General features: G+C 48.5%; 5 protein-coding genes across 5 annotated transcripts in view; 1 reads left to right on the top strand and 4 right to left on the bottom strand.

The window, feature by feature from the left end:
* LOC129708932 (acidic mammalian chitinase-like) overlaps positions 1-2166 on the top strand; it is a 14838-nt gene extending 12672 nt beyond the window's left edge. Inside the window, exon 12 of the mRNA XM_055655006.1 lies at positions 1889-2166. The gene's annotated coding sequence lies outside the window, so the exon portion shown is untranslated. The remainder of the gene's footprint in view (positions 1-1888) is intronic.
* A 532-nt stretch (positions 2167-2698) lies between these two features.
* Positions 2699-4598, bottom strand: LOC129708945 (uncharacterized). Its single transcript, XM_055655022.1, has 2 exons — positions 4280-4598; positions 2699-3736 (listed from the first exon to the last, which is right to left on the bottom strand). The coding sequence occupies exons 1-2, from the start codon at positions 4366-4368 to the stop codon at positions 3217-3219; spliced, it is 609 nt and encodes a 202-aa protein (XP_055510997.1). The 5' UTR covers positions 4369-4598; the 3' UTR covers positions 2699-3216.
* A 5857-nt stretch (positions 4599-10455) lies between these two features.
* LOC129708942 (uncharacterized) lies at positions 10456-14083 on the bottom strand. The gene is made up of 2 exons (XM_055655021.1): positions 11591-14083; positions 10456-11002 (listed from the first exon to the last, which is right to left on the bottom strand). Exons 1-2 carry the CDS (start codon positions 11677-11679, stop codon positions 10483-10485), a joined length of 609 nt encoding a protein of 202 aa, XP_055510996.1. The 5' UTR covers positions 11680-14083; the 3' UTR covers positions 10456-10482.
* Positions 14084-16803: 2720 nt separating this feature from the next.
* On the bottom strand, positions 16804-20203 carry LOC129708940 (uncharacterized). Its single transcript, XM_055655019.1, has 2 exons — positions 18487-20203; positions 16804-17900 (listed from the first exon to the last, which is right to left on the bottom strand). Exons 1-2 carry the CDS (start codon positions 18573-18575, stop codon positions 17381-17383), a joined length of 609 nt encoding a protein of 202 aa, XP_055510994.1. The 5' UTR covers positions 18576-20203; the 3' UTR covers positions 16804-17380.
* A 116-nt stretch (positions 20204-20319) lies between these two features.
* On the bottom strand, positions 20320-23185 carry LOC129708941 (uncharacterized). The gene is made up of 2 exons (XM_055655020.1): positions 23027-23185; positions 20320-22481 (listed from the first exon to the last, which is right to left on the bottom strand). The coding sequence occupies exons 1-2, from the start codon at positions 23113-23115 to the stop codon at positions 21962-21964; spliced, it is 609 nt and encodes a 202-aa protein (XP_055510995.1). The 5' UTR covers positions 23116-23185; the 3' UTR covers positions 20320-21961.
* Between the last annotated feature and the right edge of the window lie 327 nt (positions 23186-23512).

Here is a 23512-nt window from a genome sequence, read left to right as displayed (position 1 = left end):
ACCCACACCCACACACACACACACACACCCAACCACCACGAGGCCGAGGTGGCCGCCACCACCAGGAGCAGCAACAACCCCCACCGCCCCCCCGGCCAAACCCAGGCCCGGAGTCGGACACCGAACCCGACTGTCCCCCGGACTAGCGGGCGGGGCCGGGACAGAGTCGCTGTCGTCGACCCTCACCGCCCCCCGCCATCTATGCTGCTGCCTCCCCGCCGCCACCGGTCTCTATCTACGGGCCTCCGCCGACCCGACCCGACCCGTCCCGACCCGACCCGACCTCCTTCCTCCTTCCTCCTTCCTCCTTCCTCCTCCTTCCTCCTTCCCTCTATAGGGAAGATCCATCAGTAGTGATGACTCTGCTGGGTCCTAGTGTCCTCCTTCCTCCTTCCTCCTTCCTCCTTCCTCCTTCCTCCTTTCTCCCTCCTCCTTCCTCCCTCCTCCTTCCTCCCTCCTCCTTCCTCCTTCCTCCTTCCCTATATAGGGAAGATCCATCAGTAGTGATGACTCTGCTGGGTCCTAGTGCCCCTCTCCCTTTTCCTCCCTCCTCCCTCCTCCTTCCTCCTTCCTCCTTCCTCCTTCCCTCTATAGAAACATAGAAACATAGAAATTAGGTGCAGGAGTAGAGGCCATTCGGCCCTTCGAGCCTGCACCGCCATTCAATATGATCATGGCTGATCATCCAACTCAGTATCCCGTACCTGCCTTCTCTCCATACCCTCTGATCCCCTTAGCCACAAGGGCCACATCTAACTCCCTCTTAAATATAGCCAATGAACTGGCCTCAACTACCCTCTGTGGCAGAGAGTTCCAGAGATTCACCACTCTCTGCGTGAAAAAAGTTCTTCTCATCTCGGTTTTAAAGGATTTCCCCTTTATCCTTAAGCTGTGACCCCTTGTCCTGGACTTCCCCAACATCGGGAACAATCTTCCTGCATCTAGCCTGTCCAACCCCTTAAGAATTTTGTAAGTTTCTATAAGATCCCCTCTCAATCTCTTAAATTCTAGAGAGTATAAACCAAGTCTATCCAGTCTTTCTTCATAAGACAGTCCTGACATCCCAGGAATCAGTCTGGTGAACCTTCTCTGTACTCCCTCTATGGCAATAATGTTCTTCCTCAGATTTGGAGACCAAAACTGTACGCAATACTCCAGGTGTGGTCTCACCAAGAGGGAAGATCCATCAGTAGTGATGACTCTGCTGGGTCCTAGTGCCCCACTCCTTCCTCCTTCCTCCTTCCTCCTTCCTCCTTCCTCCTTCCTCCTTCCTCCTTCCTCCTTCCCTCTATAGGAAAGACCCATCAGTAGTGGTGACTCTGCTGGGTCCTAATGTACCACCCCCCATCTCCCCTATAGGGAAGACAAATCAGTAGTGATTGAAAACCCATCAGTAGTGATGGGTCTTCCCCTTCCCCCTCTTTTAATCAAGTTACCCCGACCACACACCCCCGCTCATTAAAATTCCCCATTATTTTGGTGTTTTGTTTACAGGGGTGCCCTCCGGCAGCACTACACCCCTGGCCCTAAGAGCTATATCCAACTCTCTGTTGAAGGCATCCGGTGAATTGGCCTCCACTGCCTTCTGTGGCGGAGAATTCCACAGATTCACAACTCTCTGGGTGACGGAGTTTGCACGTTCTCCCCATGACCCCTTCATCCTGTATCTGTACACTGTGGGCGGCTGGACTGTAATCATGTGTAGTCTTTCCACTGACAGGATAGCACGCAAACAAAAATACGTTTCACTGCACCTCGGTCCACGTGATAATAAACTAAACTAAACTAGAAACTTTAAAAAAAAGACGTACTTTAGATATTGTTTTTGATCTGATGTGTAGACATCCTTCCTGGTTGTGAGAATTCTAAGATGATCTTTCTGTTGCAGACTGCACTCGACAAACAACCGGGAACTTCCACCACCGATCGTTTGTCCATCACAAAGATAATTGTTGCTGTTAAAACAATAAAATAAAGCCATAATTTCAAGCAGATAACAGCGTACTTTGTGTCTGTTCATGTGCATCAGTTTCAGGAGCAGAATTAGGCCATTTGCCCCATCAAATTTACTCCGCCGTTCAATCATGGCTGATCTATCTCTCCCTCTCAACGCCATTCTCCTGCCTTCTCCCCATAACCTCTGACACCCGTACTAATCAAGAATCTGTCAATCTCCACTTTAAAAATACCCAATGACTTGGCCTCCACTGCCATCTGTGGCAATGAATTCCAAAGATTCACCACCGTCTGACTAAGGAAATTCCTCCTCATCTCCTTCCTATCGGTACTTCCTTTTATTCTGAGGCTGTGCCCTCTTGGCCTGGACTCCGTAAATAATGGAAACATCCGCTCCATATCCACTCTGTCCAGGCCTTTCACTATTCGGTAAGTTTCAATGAGGTCCTCCTCTCATCCTTCAAAATTCCCCTCATCCTGATAAACAGTTTATCAATTTATGTCAGCAATTTCAGTTGCTATGAATTGAATTGAATAAATACTATTAGCCAAGTATGTATACATACAAGAATTTGCCTTGTTGCTTTGCTCACAAGTTACAACACGATATACAGTTAACAATTAAGAATGAAACGTTACAATTTAACCAGGTGAAGAATGACATAAAATACCAGCACACAAGAAGGCTACAGACTTCTGGTTGTTGAGAGGGGGTACTGCTCGTGGAAAAAAAGCTGTTGTGGAGGCTTTGACAGTCCAGAGTCACCTTCCAGAGGGAAGGAACACATCAGTATGAATGTCACAATCACGTACAGTTATTACCTTTCGAGCTTTGGACCATCTTGTTTTCAGAGAGACACAAATAGGTGGAAGGGCAGAGTCACTACAGGAGGACTTGGACAGGTTGGGAGAGTGAGCAGAGAGAGGGGGACCTCACTGAAACATACAGAATAGTGAAAGTCTTGGATAGAGTGGATGTGGAGAGGATGTATCCACTGGTGGGAAAGTCTAGGACTAGAGGTCACAGCCTCAGAATTAAAGGACGTTCTTTTAGGAAGGAGATTATGCTGTGATAGGGTGAATGCATGGTCAAGGGACAGAAGCAATAGACAGGTCAGCACAAACACCCCATAATGTCTATCATTATAAACGTGACACACTTAGGTCAACACCAAATTTAGGAACAGCATTTTATTTTGTAGTCACTGAAATCATCATACTCCTGTCCCTTGAAGGCGTGTGTTGAATCAGTGGGAGGTTTCACTGCACTGCCAGCTTGGTGTTTAGTTTACACGGCACGTTATTAACCAGCCAAGCGCAGGAATATTTCCCAGCATCTTCCTCTTCCAGCCCCGTCAGGACCAACGAGGCGTCCCGTGTCTCAACCACGTTTGTTTTCATGAACTTCCTGCGTCCGGGTGACCCTGGATATTGCGCACCGTTCCTGTCAGTAAACACGGCGATCGTATCTTTTCCTTTTGTCCACAGCACCACAAATTTATCGGCTGCACCGTCTTCTTTGGGCATTTTGCAGGATAGTTGAGCAGAACCACCCTTACTGGCCGTCACCTCTGTCCATCTCATCTCATCCGGAGCGAGGTTAACAGCGCATTGTGGAGTTGGATTTTCAGTGACTTGCCGAGGGGCCCGTGCGTTCCGCCCGGCCAAATTAGCTTCCTCTCCCCATTCTCTGGAGATCGGACCTGTTCCAGTTGCGGAGACTTGCCACACCATCTCCACAAGGACCATGAATCCTATCCATCTCTGCAGTCCCATGTTCCTGTGGGTGAAACAATGGGTCACCTTATTGCAACTCAGTAGGATTCATGATGGCATTCCCTGAACCCGCCCAGAGTTGGGGAATCGAGAACCAGAGGACATCGGTTTAAGGCGAGGGGGGGAAAGATTTAATGGGAAACTGAGGGGTGACTTTTTTACACAAAGGGTGGAGGGTGTTTGGAACGAGCTGCCGGAAGAGGTAGTTGAGGCAGGTACTATCACAATGATTAAGAAACAGTTAGACAGGTACATTGATAGGACAGGATTAGAGGGGTAAGGGCCAAACGCAGGCAGGTGGGTCTAGTATTGATGGGGACACGTTGGTGGGCGCGGGCAAGTTGGGCCGAAGGTCTCGCTGTGACTCTATGACTCCATCACTTGTCCCACCCCGGTCATTCCTCCTTCTCCCTGGTCCTGTCTAGCAGAAGGTACAGAAGCTTGAAAGCGCGCACCACCAGACTCAGGAACAGCTTCTTCCCCTCTGCTATCAGGCTTCTGAACTGGGGGAACAGTGAACAGAGACAATCCCACCCCCATCACTCACAGACACTTGAAGGATCCACAGGGTTGGTTACCAGCTCCGGAGTCTCCACACAGGGTGACGGGGTCGGTCTTGTTCTCATCTCCTGCCATCGCTCGCTCCTTTTATACCGACTCCCGGCTTCTCCTGCCCCTCATTGTCTGCCCTCACGTACATTCAACCAATCACTGCCTCCCACGGAGCATTGGCCGGAGTCAGCCGCGACCTCTCCACCCTCTGGCAAACGTGTCGTTGCATCAGCCGTTAACGTTTAACAAGAACAACGTCATCCCAGCTGCCAGCGGCCAACCAGGCGCCCCACACATCCTGCTTGTGTCTCCACCACGTCTCGTTCTGGCCACCCATCGGACCAGATGTCCCAGCCACGCCACGTCACCACCACAGCCCTTGGCACCTGCGCTGGTTCCACAGTTTATACTCAATCTGAGCCGGCAGCTGGGATGGCGTTGGATCAATTCTTCCTTCCCAACAACCAACAGGCTGTTGAACACGACACGACACTGAGGTCAATGATGAACATCTATGGAACATCTTTGGTTGTTCTTAGGATGTTGGCTTTTCACACTAGTATTGTGATCTCTCATTTATTGAATTCTCTTTGAAAATTGAGGGGGGATCTTTTAGAAACTTACAAAATTCATAAGGGGTTGGACAGGCTTGATGCAGGAAGATCGTTCCCGATGTTGGGGAAGTCCAGGACATGGGGTCACAGTTTATGGATAAGGGGGAAATCCTTTAGGACCGAGATGAGAAAAAGTTTTTTCACACAGAGAGAGGTGGATCTCTGGAATTCTCTGCCACAGAAGGTAGTTGAGGCCACAGTTCATTGGCTATATTTAAGAGGGAGTTAGATGTGACCCTTGTGGCTAAAGGGATCAGGGGGTATGGAGAGAAGGCAGGTACGGGATACTGAGTTGGATGATCAGCCATGATTATGTTGAATGATGGTGCAGGCTCGAAGGGCCGAATGGCCTCTACTCCTGCACCTATTTTCTATGTTTCCAAGTTTGTTGCTCGTTACATATTTTATTGCTTAAAAGGCTCCTCAACAAAGGACACTTTCCAGTCATGGGTTTCCTTCCTGTTCCCCAGGCTCAGTGACTGATGACCAACAACTGTGGAGGAGCCATGGTGTTGTCTATAGATATTGATGATTTCAGTGGAACAAGATGTAAAGAAGGTGTTTATCCCTCGATCAGCGCATTGAAATCCCTCCTCAACATTAACAGTTCGGAACAATTATTATTTGCATCCCAAGTCAAACTGAACTGCCCTCATTTGTGTTTAAGAAGGAACTGCAGATGCTAGAAAATCGAAGGTAGACGAAAAGTGCTGGAGAAACTCAGCGGGTGCAGCAGCATCTATGGAGTGAAGGAAATAGGCAACGTTTTAGGACGAAGTGCTTCCAGGTTTTGGCCCGAAACGTTGCCTATTTCCAGAAGGGTTTTGGGACGAAATGTTGCCTATTTCCTTTCCTTTGCTCTATAGATGCTGCTGCACCCGCTGAGTTTCTCCAGCATTTTTGTCTTCTCTTACTTGTTCCAATCCAGAATATTTTAACAGGTCTGAGCAGCAAAGATGTGTCATGGAGTTGCCTTTAGCTGAGTTGAGTCGAGTTGACTTGAGTTTAGTTCAGATTTGTTTCGATTTATACAATGGTATGTGGACACACTGATCTGTTCTGTATTTGTGCCTACTATGTTCTGTTGTGCTGAAGCAAAGCAAGAATTTCATTGTCCTATCAGGGACACATGACAATAAACTTACTTAAACACTTGAACTTGAGTGATCGCCTGTACACTAGTTCTAACCTACACACAAGGGACAATTTACTGAAGCCAATTAGCCTGCAAACCTGCACGTCTTTGACATCTGTGAGGAAACTGTAGCACCTGGGCGAAACCCCCACGGTCATAGGGAAAAAGTACAACCACCGTACAGACAGTACCTACAGTCAGCATTGAACCCGGGTCACTAGAGCTGTACGGCAGCAAATCTACTGCTGTATCACTGAGCCTCCCTTACATTGGCCTCTTGCACAGTTGCAACAGCTGATTAGAGTCCAGTTTTGACCCTTGTTGGGATTGTGCAGAAACATAGAAAATTGGTGCAGGAGGAGGCCATTTGGCCCCTCGAGCCAGCACCTCCATTCAATATGATCATGGCTGAACATCCTAAGTCATTACCCCGTTCCTGCTTTCTCCCCATATCCCTTGATTCCGTTAGCACTAAGCGCTAAATCTAACTCTCTCTTGAGAACATCCAGTGAATTGGCCTCCACTGCCTTCTGTGGCAGAGAATTCCACAGATTCACAACTCTCTGGGTGAAAATGTTTTTTTCATCTCAGTCCTAAATGGCCGACACCTTATTCTTAAACTGTGTGACCACTGGTTCTGGACTCCCCCAACATCGGGAATATTTCTCCTGCACCTATCTAGTCTGTCCGATCCCTTAAGAATTTTATATGTTTTTATAAATATGTTCCAGTCTCATCCTAAATTCCAGTGAATACAAGCACAGTCGATCCATTGCTTCGTCATATGTCAGGGGTGGAAGATTGCAAACTTCACGAGGTCCGCCCTGTTTTGACTAATGCAATCAATTCGACGAGCACAAACGGAAGATCAAATAGAACAAAGTTACACAAAAATGTTGGAGAAACTCAGCGGGTGCAGCAGCATCTAAGGAGCGAAGGAAATAGGCAATGTTTCGGAACGAAACACTTCTGGAAATAGGCAACGTTTCGGGCCAAAACACGGAAGGGTTTCGGCCCGAAACGTTGCCTATTTCCTTCGCTCCATAGATGCTGCTGCACCCGCTGAGTTTCTCCAGCATTTTTGTGTACCTTCGATTTTCTAGTATCTGCAGTTTCTTCTTCAACATCAAATAGAACAAGTTGTCCTTCAACTTTAGGCTGTGGACGCCACACGAAAGAAGAAGTTGACATGTCAGTCCCGCCATCCCGGGTATTAACCTGGTGAACCTACGTTGCACTCCCTCAATAGCAAGAATGCCCTTCCTCAAAATGACAGTGAAGGGCCGCCACTACAGAGACACCCAATAGACCTGATAGAATGATATAAAATTATGAGAGGCGTAGATAGCTGAGATAACCTGAAGCAATTTCCCGAAGGCTTTGGAGAGGGTGCAGACGCGGTTCCCCAGAATGATGTCGGGATCGGAGGTTGTTAGTTATATGGACAGGTTGGATAATCTTGGATTGGTTTCTCTAGAACTTCAGATGTTGAGCGGAGACCTGACAGAAGGTAATAAAATTCTTAAGGGGTTGGACAGGCTAGATGCAGGAACATTGTTCCCTATGTTGTGGAAGTCCAGAACAAGGGGTCACAGTTTAAGGATAAGGGGGAAATCTTTTAGGACCGAGATGAGAAAAACATTTTTCACACAGAGAGTGGTGAATCTGTGGAATTATCTGCCGCAGAAGGCAGTTGAGGCCACAGTTCATTGGCTTTTTTTAGGAGGGAGTTAGATGTGGCCCTTATGGCTAAAGGGATCAGGGGGTATGGAGCGAAGGCAGGTACGGGATACTGAGTTGGATGATCAGCCATGATCATATTGAATGGAGGTGCTGACTCGAAGAGCCGAATGGTCAACTCCTGCACCTATTGTCTATTGTCTATTCAGATAGGAAACATTTAAAGATGTGCGGGGCACAGAGGGTGGTGGGTGCCTGGAACACGATGCTGTGGGTGGTGGAGGCAGATACAATAGTTCAGGGTCTTTATCTAAAAAATCTCATGGACATGCAGGGAATTGAGATTATGGATCAGGTGCAGGCAGAGGAGATTAGCTGAACTTGGCATCATGTTCAGCACGGACCTTGTGGGCTGAAGGGCCTGTTCCTGTGCTGTTCCATGTTCTATGTTACATAGTCTTCTCAATCACATCTTGAGAAGAACATTTTCCAGAGGTGCCCTGGTACCACCAGTGTGACATTCATTGTATCTGCTGCAGTCAATGAGTGTGTTGTGTAGACAGCCAGAGGAGAAGATGGGATTTATGTGGAGTTTCATTTTGTAATCATTATTTATTTAATGTCATAGTGTAATAGAGTCATAGAGTGATACAGCATGGACACAGGCCCTTCGGCCTTTTTGACCACCGTATCTACCTGCAACTGCATCTTCAAGGAACCATCAATCAATCAATCTTTATTGTCATCTTGCAAGCAACAAGTACAGTGCAAAATGAAAAGACGTTTCCCAGTGAATAGCGGAGCCTCGCACATGAAATTTAAAACACTTCTCACATAATAACACTAAAAAAAACAATCCAGTCCCTGATGGAACAGAATAAATAGTTAAAATCAGGTAAAAAACACAATGTTAAAAACAGTAAACCAATAATAAAAAAATGTCCGGGGCCGCTGATTTGAGTGGCCAGTGCCAGTTATTAAAGTGTCCGTGCCAGCCGCAGAGTCAAGTCAAGTGACTGTGGGTGCAGAGTGACTGTTTAGCAGCCTCACAGCCTGTGGTAGGAAGCTGTTTAGCAGCCTCGTAGTCCGGGCTTTGATGCTTCGATATCTCTTGCCTGATGGCAAGAGATCCAGGTGTGTGTGGAGGGGGTGCAGTTTGTCCTTGGCAATTCTCTGTGCTTTCTTCAGACAGCGGCTCTGGAACAGTTCTTGTACCGAGGGTAGGGAGACGCCAATAATCCTCTCTGCTCCCCTCACTACCCTCTGCAGAGCCTTCCTGTCCGAGCAGTTGCAGGTGCAGTACCACGTATTGATTCATGTACCTTCACTCATAGATCCCTCTGCTACAACATTCCCCAGACCTGGACTATTCACTGTGTAGGTCCTGCACATGTTAGAAACATAGAAACATAGAAACTAAGAGATTATAGCCAATGAACTGGCCTCAACTGGCCTCAACTACCCTCTGTGGCAGAGAGTTCCAGAGATTCACCACTCTCTCTGTGAGGAACGGTTGATGGAATTTAATACAGTGTAATGTGAGGTGTTGTGTTTTGGGGAGTCTTGGGGAGAGGGGAACCAGAGGGTAGTCGAGGCCAGTTCAATGGCTATATTGAAGAGGGAGTTAGATGTGGCCCTTGTGGCTAAGGAGATCAGGGGGTATGGAGAGAAGGCAGGTACGGGATACTGAGTTGGATGATCAGCCATAATCATATTGAATGGCTGTGCAGGCTCGAAGGGCCGAATGGCCTACTCCTGCACCTAATTTCTATGTTTCTATGTTTCTATGTAACCGTTCCTCAGCCCAACTGGCCAATATTTCAGGATGCTGCTGCAATTTTTCACAACCATCTCCACTATCTGCAAAACTGCCTACTTTTGTGTCATAGAAACATAGAAAATAGGTGCAGGAGTAGAGGCCATTCGGCCCTTCGAGCCTGCACCGCCATTCAATATGATCATGCATGATCATCCAACTCAGTATCCTGTACCAGCCTTCTCTCCATACCCCTGATCCCTTTAGCCACAAGGGCCACATCTAACTCCCTCTTAAATATAGTCATCTGCCTTTACTTTTGTCCCTGTTTTGTTCCTGACAACATTCCCCGTTATTTTTGTTCCTGTTCTCAACATCTGCGGACTCCTGATTTTCCACATGTTGTTCCGTCCCCGTGTGGTCATGGACAATGTTGGACACAGCTCACAGAAGCCGGCGATGTTGCCCGTAGTGAGCAAGAGTTGCACAAAGTTCACACCCAACTCAATGCTGGCGTACAAAGAATCACTCACACCGGCTGTCTTCAAGAGAGTTTATTTCCATTAATGATACATTTACCGATGCAAGCACGATCTGTCCCATTGCACTACATTTGCCCCATATCCCCCTAAACCTTTCCCTGTCCCAAGTGTGTATTAAATATTGTTACAATTCCCACCCCACCAGACAGTTCTATAAACCCACCGCCCCCTGAGTGAAAATGTTGCCCTTCAGGTTCCTATTAAATCTTGCCCCTCTCACCCTAAACTTATGTCCCCCTGGTTCTTGATTCCCGTACCCCAGGTAAAAGATGTTTTGTGTTCACCCCTCTATTCCCCACATGATGAATTAAGTGACTACAATATAGAATGCTGTTGTTGGCCTAAGTGTGTGAAGTTTATAATGATGGATGTTATTGTGTGTTTGTGCTGTCCTGCCATTGCCTGTTGTTGCTGACACATGGGGGGGGGGGGGGGGGGGGGGGGGGGGCTGTGCTGAATCTGTGTGAGGTTTCAGTTCACTGTCAGCTTGATATTTAGTCTACATTCCTTTTGGCCAGTGAACCAAGCGCAGGAATATATCCCAATATCAGTCTCTCGTAAACTTGTGATGATCAACGAGGCATCCCGTGTCTCAACCACGTTTGTATTCATGAACCTCCATCGGTCGGTCCCCCCTGGATAATTGGCACCTTCCCCTTCAGTCAACACGCCCAGTGTCCCGCTCCCTTTACTCCAGGTGACCACAAAAGTCTTGGGTCCATCCTTCCCTGTGGGTACTTTGCAGGGTAGCGTAGCTGAACCACTCTTGCGTGCCGTTATATCCGTGTATTTCATCTTGATCGCAGCTGGCTTAGCACCGCATTCTGGAGTATCTTGTTTGTTGACTTGTCGAGGTTCCCGTGCGTTCCACCCGGGCAAGTTTGCTTCCTCTCCCCATTCTCTGGAGATCGGACCTGTTCCAGTTGCGGAGACTTGCCACACCATCTCCACAAGGACCATGAATCCTATCCATCTCTGCAGTCCCATGTTCCTGTGGGTGAAACAATGGGTCACCTTATTGCAACTCAGTAGGATTCATGACGACATTCCCTGAAGCTGCTGCCACCACACTGGGCAATGTCGCTGTGCAGCTTCTACAGCTCCCGCCTGGTTTAGTTTAAGTTGCTTTGACCTGTCGTGGACCAACAACATTGAAGTGGCAGCCAAGGAGGCACACCAATGCATCTACTTCCTCAGAGACAGAGGAAATACGACAAGTCTCCAATGTCTCTTAGGACCTTCTACAGATGCACCACAGAGAGCAGACTGTGGGGTTGCATCACAGCTTGGTTTGGGAACAGCTCTGAGCCCAAGATCACAAGAAATTGCAGAGTTGTGGATGGAGCCCAGTCCATCACACAGACCACACTCCCCACCAGTGACTCCATCTACAACCAAAAAAATCAAAGACTTGCCCCACCCCGGTCATTCCTCCTTCTCCCCCTGGTCCTGTCTAGCAGAAGGTACAGAAGCTTGAAAGCGCGCACCACCAGACTCAGGAACAGCTTCTTCCCCTCTGCTATCAGGCTTCTGAACTGTGGGAACAGTGAACAGAGACAATCCCACCCCCATCACTCACAGACACTTGAAGGATCCACAGGGTTGGTTACCAGCTCCGGAGTCTCCACACAGGGTGACGGGGTCGGTCTTGTTCTCATCTCCTGCCATCGCTCGCTCCTTTTATACCGACTCCCGGCTTCTCCTGCCCCTCATTGTCTGCCCTCACGTACATTCAACCAATCACTGCCTCCCACGGAGCATTGGCCGGAGTCAGCCGCGACCTCTCCACCCTCTGCCAAACGTGTCGTTGCATCAGCCGTTAACGTTTAACAAGAACAACGTCATCCCAGCTGCCAGCGGCCAACCAGGCGCCCCACATATCCTGCTTGTGTCTCCACCACGTCTCGTTCTGGTCAACCCATCGGACCAGATGTCCCAGCCACGCCACGTCACCACCACAGCCCTTGGCACCTGCGCTGGTTCCACAGTTTATACTCAATCTGAGCCGGCAGCTGGGATGGCGTTGGATCAATTCTTCCTTCCCAACAACCATCAGGCTGTTGAACACGACACGACACTGAGGTCAACGATGAACGTCTATGGAATGTCCAAGGTTGCACTAATGCCCCTGTCCCACTTGGGAAACCTGAACGGAAACCTCTGGAGACTTTGCGCCCCACCCAAGGTTTCCGTGCGGTTCCCGGAGGTTTTTGTCTGTCTCCCTACATGCCTCCACTACCTGCAACCTCCGGCAACCACCTGCAACCTCTGGGAACCTTCGGGACGAAACGTTGCCTATTTCCCTCGCTCCATAGATGCTGCTGCACCCGCTGAGTTTCTCCAGCATTTTTGTGTACCTTCGATTTTCCAGTATCTGCTGTTTCTTCTTCAACATCAAATAGAACAAGTTGTCCTTCAACTTTAGGCTGTGGACGCCACACGAAAGAAGAAGTTGACATGTCAGTCCCGCCATCCCGGGTATTAACCTGGTGAACCTACGTTGCACTCCCTCAATAGCAAGTTATATGGACAGGTTGGATAATCTTGGATTGGTTTCTCTAGAACTTCAGATGTTGAGCGGAGACCTGACAGAAGGTAATAAAATTCTTAAGGGGTTAGACAGGCTAGATGCAGGAAGATTGTTCCCGATGTTGGGGAAGTCCAGAACAAGGGGTCACAGTTTAAGGATAAGGGGGAAATCTTTTAGGACCGAGATGAGAAAAGCATTTTTCACACAGAGAGTGGTGAATCTCTGGAATTCTCTGCCACAGAAGATATTTGAGGCCAGTTCATTGGCTATATTTAAGAAGGAGTTAGATGTGGCCCTTGTGGCTAAAGGGATCAGGGGGTATGAAGAGAAGGCAGGTACGGGATACTGAGTTGGATGATCAGCCATGATCATATTGAATGGCGGTGCAGGCTCGAAGGGCCGAATGGCCAACTCCTGCACCTATTGTCTATTGTCTATTGTCTATTGAGATAGGAAACATTTAAAGATACAAGTGGAGGCAGATACAATAGTTCAGAGTCTTTATCTAAAAAATCTCATGGTCATGCAGGGAATTGAGATTATGGATCAGGTGCAGGCAGAGGAGATTAGCTGAACTTGGCTTCATGTTCAGCACGGACCTTGTGGGCCGAAGGGCCTGTTCCTGTGCTGTTCCATGTTCTATGTTACATAGTCTTCTCAATCACATCTTGATAAGAACATTTTCCAGAGGTGCCCTGGTACCACCAGTGTGACATTCATTGTATCTGCTGCAGTCAATGAGTGTGTTGTGTAGACGGCCAGAGGAGAAGATGGGATTTATGTGGAGTTTCATTTTGTAATCATTATTTATTTAATGTCGTAGTGTAATAGAGTCATAGAGTGATACAGTGTGGAAACAGGCCCTTCGGCCCAACTTGCCCACACTGGCCAACATGTCCCAGCTACACTAGTCCCACCTGTCCACGTTTGGTCCATATCCTTCTAAATCTGACCTATCCACGTTCCTGTTTAACTGTTTCTTAAACGTCGGGATAGTTTCTGCCTCAACTGTGATGAGTTGACCAGAACGAGACGTGGTGGAGACTGGCATCTGGGATGACGTTGTTCTTGTTAAACGTTAACGGCTGATGCAACGACACGTTTGGCAGAGGGTGGAGAGGTCGCGGCTGACTCCGGCCAATGCTCCGTGGGAGGCAGTGATTGGTTGAATGTACGTGAGGGCAGACAATGAGGGGCAGGAGAAGCCGGGAGTCGGTATAAAAGGAGCGAGCGATGGCAGGAGATGAGAACAAGACCGACCCCGTCACCCTGTGTGGAGACTCCGGAGCTGGTAACCAACCCTGTGGATCCTTCAAGTGTCTGTGAGTGATGGGGGTGGGATTGTCTCTGTTCACTGTTCGCCCAGTTCAGAAGCCTGCCTCAACTAACTCCAAGAGACTCCAAGAGACTCCACCACTATATTATTGAACGGAGGTAGACAAAAATGCTGGAGAAACTCAGCGGGTGCAGCAGCATCTATGGAGCGAAGGAAATATGCGACGTTTCGGGCCGAAACCCGGAAGGGTTTCGGCCCGAAACGTTGCCTATTTCTAGAAGGGTTTCGGGACGAAAACGTTGCCTATTTCCTTCGCTCCATAGATGCTGCTGCACCCGCTGAGGTTCTCCAGCATTTTTGTCTACCTTTGTTCCATTTGATCTTCCGTTTGTGCTCGTCGAATTGATTGCATTAGTCGAAACAGGGCGGACCTCGTGAAGTTTGCAATCTTCAACCCCTGACATATGACGAAGGAATGGATCGAATGTGCTTGTATTCACTGGAATTTAGGATGAGACTGGAACTTATAAAAACATATAAAATTCTTAAGGGATCCGGCAGACTAGATAGATGCAGGAAAAATATTCCCAATGTTGGGGGAGTCCAGAACCAGGGGCCACACAGTTTAAGAATAAGGAGTCGGCCATTTAGGACCGAGATGAAAAAAAACTTTTCACCCAGAGAGTTGTGAATCTGTGGAATTCTCTGCCACAGAGGGCAGTGGAGGCCAATTCACTGGACTGGCGATCACTCAAGTTCAAGTGTTCAAGTGAGTTGATTGTCATGTGTCCCTAATAGGACAATGACATTCTTGCTTTGCTTCAGCACAACAGAACATAGTAGGCATTTACTACAGAACAGATCAGAGTTTCTCCAGCATTTTTGTGTACCTTTGATCTTCCAGCATCTGCAGTTCCTTCTTGAGCATATTATTGAACGGACCAAGTTTTATGCTCGTATGCAACAGGTTGGTGAACCAAAGGTTTTATCAGTGACTTAAAACAAATGGCTGCACGCTGCTAATTTCGAGATCTGTGCGAAGAACTCATCCATGACAAACTTGTTGGAGGAATGCTTGATAGCAAGTTACGGGGTGAACTTCTTTGTAATACTGACCTAACCCTTAATCAAGCAGAGCATGCCTGTTGGATGCTGAGATAACATCTTCCCACACTGAGTCTGTGTCCTCTGGTCACTGTTCGCAGCATAGTGTTAATCTTGCAGACTACTCCTCTTGTAACACACATACAAGGTCTGTTCGATGTCAAAATTGCAACTATTTTCTTGCTAGGTGTCAGCAGTTCTGCGTTGCTTATGGTAAAGCCTGTAATTTCTGCAAGAAGTTAAACCACTTTTCTCGATGCTGCCGTTCCCGTGTGACTCAAGCAGCGTCAAGGATGAGCCTGCACCTGCTGCAACATGAGCTTGTTGATAATGACTTCCAAGAGCTTGATTTGCCATCCCCCGCTCCACTCTCAGAAAGTACAGATACATTCTCCCCTCCCTTCGTCTAACAAGCAACTTGACCCGGAGGTAACCATGTTTGTGATTAACAGGCCTTTAATCGCTAAGGTTGATACTGGCGCAAAATGCAATGTCATCTCGTTAACAGAGTTTTAAAAATTCGTTATGCTGCATGTATTGAAAAGGCCTCGGCCACGCTTTGGACTTACGGGGGAGATGTTCTACACCCTCTTGGACAAGCTGATTTAAAGTGCCCCATAGACGAGCAGACTCATACCTTAAAGGTTTATATTGTTAAGGGGGATTCAGAGACTTTGCTCAGTATCAACGCAATCCACGATCTAGGCCTGGTATAGTTTGGCTACGCCGTCCATCAACTCTTTCTCGCTGATGGACACACTCAACAGGTACTCTCTCAATACAAAGATCTGTTTAACGCCAAGCTTAGCAAATTGCCTGTCAAATACCACATTGTTGTCGATCCCAACATAACTCCTGTGGTCCGAGAACAGCATCATGCTCTGCATGCCATGCGTGACAGAGTACACAATGAACTCAAGCGGATGGTCTCCATGGGTGTTATTGCCGAGGTTACAGACCCATCTGACTGGGTTTCCCCAATGGTGGTTGCAACAAAGAAAAACAAAGAGGAGGTCCATATCTGCATAAACCCCAGAGACCTTAACTGCCATCAAACGGCCACACTACCCAATGCGATTATTAGAGGAAGTTGCTGCTCAGGTAGGCAACACATCAGTATTCTCAATTCTGGACGCCAAGAGCTCGTTTTGGAAGATTCCACTGGACCCAGACTCGTCCAATCTCATTTCATTCGGCACCCCCTTTGGCCGATACAAATTTCTGAGAATGCCCTTTGGCATCAACTCTGCCAGCGACGTTTTCCAGCGCACGATGGAACAATTGTTTGTTGAGTACCCATGCGCCATCATTGTTGATGACATTCTCGTCTGCAGACGTGATTGGACTGAACATGACGCCAATCTGAAGAAAGAACTATACAATGCCAAAGGCATTCAGCTCAAACTCAATCCCTTGAAGGGCAAGTTTCGAGTTCCAGAAGATACTGACGTTGGACATGTCTTCACAAGTGATGGTCTCAGACCAGACCCATCAAAAACTGCACCTATCAACAAAATGCTGGTTCCTGCTGATGTCGTGAGCCTACAAAGGTTCCTTGGAATGGTCAACTACCAGGGGAAATTTATTCCCAACCTCAGCGACATATCTGACCCCTGTGGGAACTGACACACAAGGACGCTCGCTGCATGGTCATGGTATCCGCAGCACCAAAGAGTTTTCCATCAACCGTTCCTCAGCCCACCTGGCCATTATTTCAGGATGCTGCTGCAATTTATCACAACCATCTCCACTATCTGCAAAACCGCCTACTTTTGTGTCATCTCCCTTTACTTCTGTTCCTGTTTTGTTCCTGACAACATTCCCTTTTACTTTTGTTCCTGCGGACTCCATGATTTTCCACATGTTGTTCCGTCCCCGTGTGGTCATGGACAATGTTGGACACAGCTCACAGAAGCCGGCGATGTTGCCCGTAGTGAGCAAGAGTTGCACAAAGTTCACACCCAACTCAATGCTGGCGTACAAAGATTCACTCACACCGGCTGTCTTCAAGAGAGTTTATTTCCATTAATGATACATTTACCGATGCAAGCACGATCTGTCCCATTGCACTACATTTGCCCCATATCCCCCTAAACCTTTCCCTGTCCCAAGTGTGTATTAAATATTGTTACAATTCCCACCCCACCAGACGGTTCTATAAACCCACCGCCCCCTGAGTGAAAATGTTGCCCTTCAGGTTCCTATTAAATCTTGCCCCTCTCACCCTAAACTTATGTCCCCCTGGTTCTTGATTCCCGTACCCCAGGTAAAAGATGTTTTGTGTTCACCCCTCTATTCCCCACATGATGAATTAAGTGACTACAATATAGAATGCTGTTGTTGGCCTAAGTGTGTGAAGTTTATAATGATGGATGTTATTGTGTGTTTGTGCTGTCCTGCCATTGCCTGTTGTTGCTGACACATGGGGGGGGGGGGCTGTGCTGAATCTGTGTGAGGTTTCAGTTCACTGTCAGCTTGATATTTAGTCTACATTCCTTTTGGCCAGTGAACCAAGCGCAGGAATATATCCCAATATCAGTCTCTCGTAAACTTGTGATGATCAACGAGGCATCCCGTGTCTCAACCACGTTTGTATTCATGAACCTCCATCGGTCGGTCCCCCCTGGATAATTGGCACCTTCCCCTTCAGTCAACACGCCCAGTGTCCCGCTCCCTTTACTCCAGGTGACCACAAAAGTCTTGGGTCCATCCTTCCCTGTGGGTACTTTGCAGGGTAGCGTAGCTGAACCACTCTTGCGTGCCGTTATATCCGTGTATTTCATCTTGATCGCAGCTGGCCTAGCACCGCATTCTGGAGTATCTTGTTTGTTGACTTGTCGAGGCTCCCGTGCGTTCCACCCGGGCAAGTTTGCTTCCTCTCCCCATTCTCTGGAGATCGGACCTGTTCCAGTTGCGGAGACTTGCCACACCATCTCCACAAGGACCATGAATCCTATCCATCTCTGCAGTCCCATGTTCCTGTGGGTGAAACAATGGGTCACCTTATTGCAACTCAGTAGGATTCATGATGACATTCCCTGAAGCTGCTGCCACCACACTGGGCAATGTCGCTGTGCAGCTTCTACAGCTCCCGCCTGGTTTAGTTTAAGTTGCTTTGACCTGTCGTGGACCAACAACATTGAAGTGGCAGCCAAGGAGGCACACCAATGCATCGACTTCCTCAGAGACAGAGGAAATACGACAAGTCTCCAATGTCTCTTAGGACCTTCTACAGATGCACCACAGAGAGCAGACTGTGGGGTTGCATCACAGCTTGGTTTGGGAACAGCTCTGAGCCCAAGATCACAAGATATTGCAGAGTTGTGGATGGAGCCCAGTCCATCACACAGACCACACTCCCCACCAGTGACTCCATCTACAACCAAAAAAATCAAAGACTTGTCCCACCCCGGTCATTCCTCCTTCTCTCTGGTCCTGTCTAGCAGATGGTACAGAAGCTTGAAAGCGCGCACCACCAGACTCAGGAACAGCTTCTTCCCCTCTGCTATCAGGCTTCTGAACTGGGGGAACAGTGAACAGAGACAATCCCACCCCCATCACTCACAGACACTTGAAGGATCCACAGGGTTGGTTACCAGCTCCGGAGTCTCCACACAGGGTGACGGGGTCGGTCTTGTTCTCATCTCCTGCCATCGCTCGCTCCTTTTATACCGACTCCCGGCTTCTCCTGCCCCTCATTGTCTGCCCTCACGTACATTCAACCAATCACTGCCTCCCACGGAGCATTGGCCGGAGTCAGCCGCGACCTCTCCACCCTCTGCCAAACGTGTCGTTGCATCAGCCGTTAACGTTTAACAAGAACAACGTCATCCCAGCTGCCAGCGGCCAACCAGGCGCCCCACACATCCTGCTTGTGTCTCCACCACGTCTCGTTTTGGCCACCCATCGGACCAGATGTCCCAGCCACGCCACGTCACCACCACAGCCCTTGGCACCTGCGCTGGTTCCACAGTTTATACTCAATCTGAGCCGGCAGCTGGGATGGCGTTGGATCAATTCTTCCTTCCCAACAACCATCAGGCTGTTGAACACGACACGACACTGAGGTCAACGATGAACGTCTATGGAATGTCCAAGGTTGCACTAATGCCCCTGTCCCACTTGGGAAACGTGAACGGAAATCTCTGGAGACTTTGCGCCCCACCCAAGGTTTCCGTGCGGTTCCCGGAGGTTTTTGCCTGTCTCCCTACCTGCTTCCACTACCTGCAACCTCCGGCAACCACCTGCAACCTCCAGGAACCTTCGGGACGAAACGTTGCCTATTTCCTTCGCTCCATAGATGCTGCTGCACCCGCTGAGTTTCTCCAGCATTTTTGTGTACCTTTGATTTTCCAGTATCTGCAGTTTCTACTTAAACATCAAATAGAACAAGTTGTCCTACAACTTTAGGCTGTGCACGCCACACGAAAGAAGAAGTTGACATGTCAGTCCCGCCATCCCGAGTATTAACCTGGTAAACCTACGTTGCACTCCCTCAATAGCAAGTTATATGGACAGGTTGGATAATCTTGGATTGGTTTCTCTAGGACTTCAGATGTTGAGCGGAGAGCTGACAGAAGGTAATAAAATTCTTAAGGGGTTGGACTGGCTAGATGCAGGAAGATTGTTCCCGATGTTGGGGAAGTCCAGGACAAGGGGTCACAGTTTAAGGATAAGGGGGAAATCTTTTAGGACTGAGATGAGAAAAAACAATTTTCACACAGAGAGTGGTGAATCTGTGGAATTCTCTGCCACAGAAGATATTTGAGGCCAGTTCATTGGCTTTATTTTATGAGGGAGTTAGATGTGGCCCTTGTGGCTAAAGGGATCAGGGGGTATGGAGAGAAGGCAGGTGCAGGATACTGAGTTGGATGATCAGCCATGATCATATTGAATGGCGGTGCAGGCTCGAAAGGCCGAATGGCCTACTCCTGCACCTAATTTCTATGTTTCTATGTTTCAATGAGAGCCAGACAGGTTCTCTAGGTTAGACAGTCAGAACCAATTTGCGCAGAGTGGAAATGCCAAAGACTAGAGGGCATCGCTTTAGGGTAGGAGGCTTTCAAGAGAGAGTTAGATAGAGCTCTTAAATATAGCGGAGTCAAGGGATATGGGGAGAAGGCAAGAATGGGGTACTGATTGTGGATGGCGGTGATCACAGTGAATGGCGGTGCTGGCTCGAAGGGCCGAATGGCCAACTCCTGCACCTATTGTCTATTGTCTATTGAGATAGGAAAATTTTAAAGATGTGCGGGACACAGAGGGTGGTGGGTGCCTGGAACACGATGCTGTGGGTGGTGGAGGCAGATACAATAGTTCAGAGTCTTTATCTAAAAAGTCTCATGGATATGCAGGGAATTGAGATTATGGATCAGGTGCAGGCAGAGGAGATTAGCTGAACTTGGCATCATGTTCAGCATGGACCTTGTGGGCCGAAGGGCCTGTTCCTGTGCTGTTCCATGTTCTATGTTACATCATCTTCTCAATCACATCTTGAGAAGAACATTTTCCAGAGGTGCCCAGGTACCACCAGTGTGACATTCATTGTATCTGCTGCAGTCAACGAGTGTGTTGTGTAGACAGCCAGAGGAGAAGATGGGAGTTATGTGAAGTTTCATTTTGTTAATCATTACTTATTTAATGTCATAGTGTAATAGAGTCATAGAGTGATACAGTGTGGAAACAGGCCCTTCGGCCCAACTTGCCCACACTGGCCAACATGTCCCAGCTACACTAGTCTCACCTGCCTGTGTTTGGTTCATATCCCTCCAAACCTGGCCTCTCCATGTACCTGACTCACTGTTCTTTAAACATTGGGATCTAAATGTTGCCTCACCAACGCAAGATGACCTCCCAACCTCTATACTCCATACTGTGACTGATGAAGGCCAAAGTACCAAAAGTTTTTTTGACCACCGTATCTACCTGCAACTGCATCTTCAAGGAACCATGTACCTTCACTCATAGATCCCTCTGCTATACAACATTCCTCAGAGCTGGACTATTCACTGTGTAGGTCCTGCACATGTTAGACTCCCCAAAACACAACACCTCACATTACTCTGTATTAAATTCCATCAACCGTTCCTCAGCCCAACTGGCCAATATTTCAGGATCCTGCTGCAATTTTTCACAACCATCTCCACTATCTGCAAAACCGCCTACTTTTGTGTCATAGAAACATAGAAAATAGGTGCAGGAGTAGAGGCCATTCGGCCCTTCGAGCCAGCACCGCCATTCAATATGATCATGGATGATCATCCAACTCAGTATCCTGTACCTGCCTTCTCTCCATACCCCCTAATCCCTTTAGCCACAAGGGCCACATCTAACTCCCTCTTAAATATAGTCATCTGCCTTTACTTTTGCCCCTGTTTTGTTCCTGACAACATTCCCCGTTATTTTTGTTCCTGTTCTCAACACCTGTGGACTCCATGATTTTCCACATGTTGTTCCGTCCCCGTGTGGTCATGGACAATGTTGGACACAGCTCATAGAAGCCGGCGATGTTGCCCGTAGTGAGCAAGAGTTGCACAAAGTTCACACCCAACTCAATGCTGGCGTACAAAGAATCACTCACACCGGCTGTCTTCAAGAGAGTTTATTTCCATTAATGATACATTTACCAATGCAAGCACGATCTGTCCCATTGCACTACATTTGCCCCATATCCCCCTAAACCTTTCCCTGTCCCAAGTGTGTATTAAATATTGTTACAATTCCCACCCCACCAGACAGTTCTATAAACCCACCGCCCCCTGAGTGAAAATGTTGCCCCTCAGGTTCCTATTAAATCTTGCCCCTCTAACCTTAAACTTATGTCCCTCTGGTTCTTGATTCCCGTACCCCAGGTAAAAGATGTTTTGTGTTCACCCCTCTATTCCCCTCATGATCAATTAAGTGACTACAATATAGAATGCTGTTGTTGGCCTAAGTGTGTGAAGTTTATAATGATGGATGTTATTGTGTGTTTGTGCTGTCCTGCCACTGCCTGTTGCTTCTGTCACATGGGGGGGCCTGTGCTGGGTCAGTGTGAGGTTTCACTTCACTGTCAGCTTGATATTTTGTCTACATTCCCCTTGGCCAGTGATCCAAGTGCAGGAATACATCCCAATATCAGCCTCTTGTAAACCCGTGATGACCAACGTGGCATCCCGTTTCACATCCACTTTTGTTTCCTTGAACGTCCAGCGGCCGGGAGCCCCTGGATAGGTCGCACCTTTCCCTTTAGTAAACACGGCCAATGTCCTCTTCCCTTTACTCCAGGTGACCTCAAAACTCTTGGGTCCATCCTTCCCTGTGGGTACTTTACAGGGTAGCGTAGCTGAACCACCCTTGCGTGCCGTCACATCCGTGTATTTCATCTTGGTCGCAGCTGGCCTAACACCGCATTCTGGAGAACTTTGTTTGTTGACTTGTCGAGGGGCCCGTGCGTTCCACCCGGGCAAGTTTGCTTCCTCTCCCCATTCTCTGGAGATCGGACCTGTTCCAGTTGCGGAGACTTGCCACACCATCTCCACAAGGACCATGAATCCTATCCATCTCTGCAGTCCCATGTTCCTGTGGGTGAAACAATGGGTCACCTTATTGCAACTCAGTAGGATTCATGATGACATTCCCTGAACCCGCCCAGAGTTGGGGAATCGAGAACCAGAGGACATCGGTTTAAGGCGAGGGGGGGGGAAAGATTTCATGTGAAACTGAGGGGTGACTTTTTTACACAAAGGGTGGAGGGTGTTTGGAACGAGCTGCCGGAAGAGGTAGTTGGGGCAGGTACTATCACAATGATTAAGAATCAGTTAGACAGGTACATTGATAGGACAGGATTAGAGGGGTAAGGGCCAAACGCAGGCAGGTGGGTCTAGTATTGATGGGGACACGTTGGTGGGTGCGGGCAAGTTGGGCCGAAGGTCTCGCTGTGACTCTATGACTCCATCACTTGTCCCACCCCGGTCATTCCTCCTTCTCCCTGGTCCTGTCTAGCAGAAGGTACAGAAGCTTGAAAGCGCGCACCACCAGACTCAGGAACAGCTTCTTCCCCTCTGCTATCAGGCTTCTGAACTGGGGGAACAGTGAACAGAGACAATCCCACCCCCATCACTCACAGACACTTGAAGGATCCACAGGGTTGGTTACCAGCTCCGGAGTCTCCACACAGGGTGACGGGGTCGGTCTTGTTCACATCTCCTGCCATCGCTCGCTCCTTTTATACCGACTCCCGGCTTCTCCTGCCCCTCATTGTCTGCCCTCACGTACATTCAACCAATCACTGCCTCCCCCGGAGCATTGGCCGGAGTCAGCCGCGACCTCTCCACCCTCTGCCAAACGTGTCGTTGCATCAGCCGTTAACGTTTTAACAAGAACAACGTCATCCCAGCTGCCAGCGGCCAACCAGGCGCCCCACACATCCTGCTTGTGTCTCCACCACGTCTCGTTCTGGTCAACCCATCGGACCAGATGTCCCAGCCACGCCACGTCACCACCACAGCCCTTGGCACCTGCGCTGGTTCCACAGTTTATACTCAATCTGAGCCGGCAGCTGGGATGGCGTTGGATCAATTCTTCCTTCCCAACAACCATCAGGCTGTTGA

The sequence above is a fragment of the Leucoraja erinacea genome, chromosome 24, assembly GCF_028641065.1.
Source record: "Leucoraja erinacea ecotype New England chromosome 24, Leri_hhj_1, whole genome shotgun sequence".
In the NCBI taxonomy this organism is placed as follows: Eukaryota; Metazoa; Chordata; class Chondrichthyes; order Rajiformes; family Rajidae; genus Leucoraja; species Leucoraja erinaceus.
The sequence above is the reverse complement of the archived record's forward strand: the minus strand, read 5'-3'. Positions and strand labels throughout refer to the sequence as shown.

Excerpts from the sequence above, each read along its gene's own strand:
- LOC129708940 (XM_055655019.1), bottom strand. The coding sequence starts at position 18,575 with ATGGCAGGAGATGAGAACAAGACCGACCCCGTCACCCTGTGTGGAGAC. Across the intron at positions 17,901-18,486 it reads TGTGGATCCTTCAAGTGTCT|GAACATGGGACTGCAGAGAT; the intron begins GTGAGTGATGGG and ends TTTCACCCACAG.
- LOC129708942 (XM_055655021.1), bottom strand. The coding sequence starts at position 11,679 with ATGGCAGGAGATGAGAACAAGACCGACCCCGTCACCCTGTGTGGAGAC. Across the intron at positions 11,003-11,590 it reads TGTGGATCCTTCAAGTGTCT|GAACATGGGACTGCAGAGAT; the intron begins GTGAGTGATGGG and ends TTTCACCCACAG.
- LOC129708945 (XM_055655022.1), bottom strand. The coding sequence starts at position 4,368 with ATGGCAGGAGATGAGAACAAGACCGACCCCGTCACCCTGTGTGGAGAC. Across the intron at positions 3,737-4,279 it reads TGTGGATCCTTCAAGTGTCT|GAACATGGGACTGCAGAGAT; the intron begins GTGAGTGATGGG and ends TTTCACCCACAG.
- LOC129708941 (XM_055655020.1), bottom strand. The coding sequence starts at position 23,115 with ATGGCAGGAGATGTGAACAAGACCGACCCCGTCACCCTGTGTGGAGAC. Across the intron at positions 22,482-23,026 it reads TGTGGATCCTTCAAGTGTCT|GAACATGGGACTGCAGAGAT; the intron begins GTGAGTGATGGG and ends TTTCACCCACAG.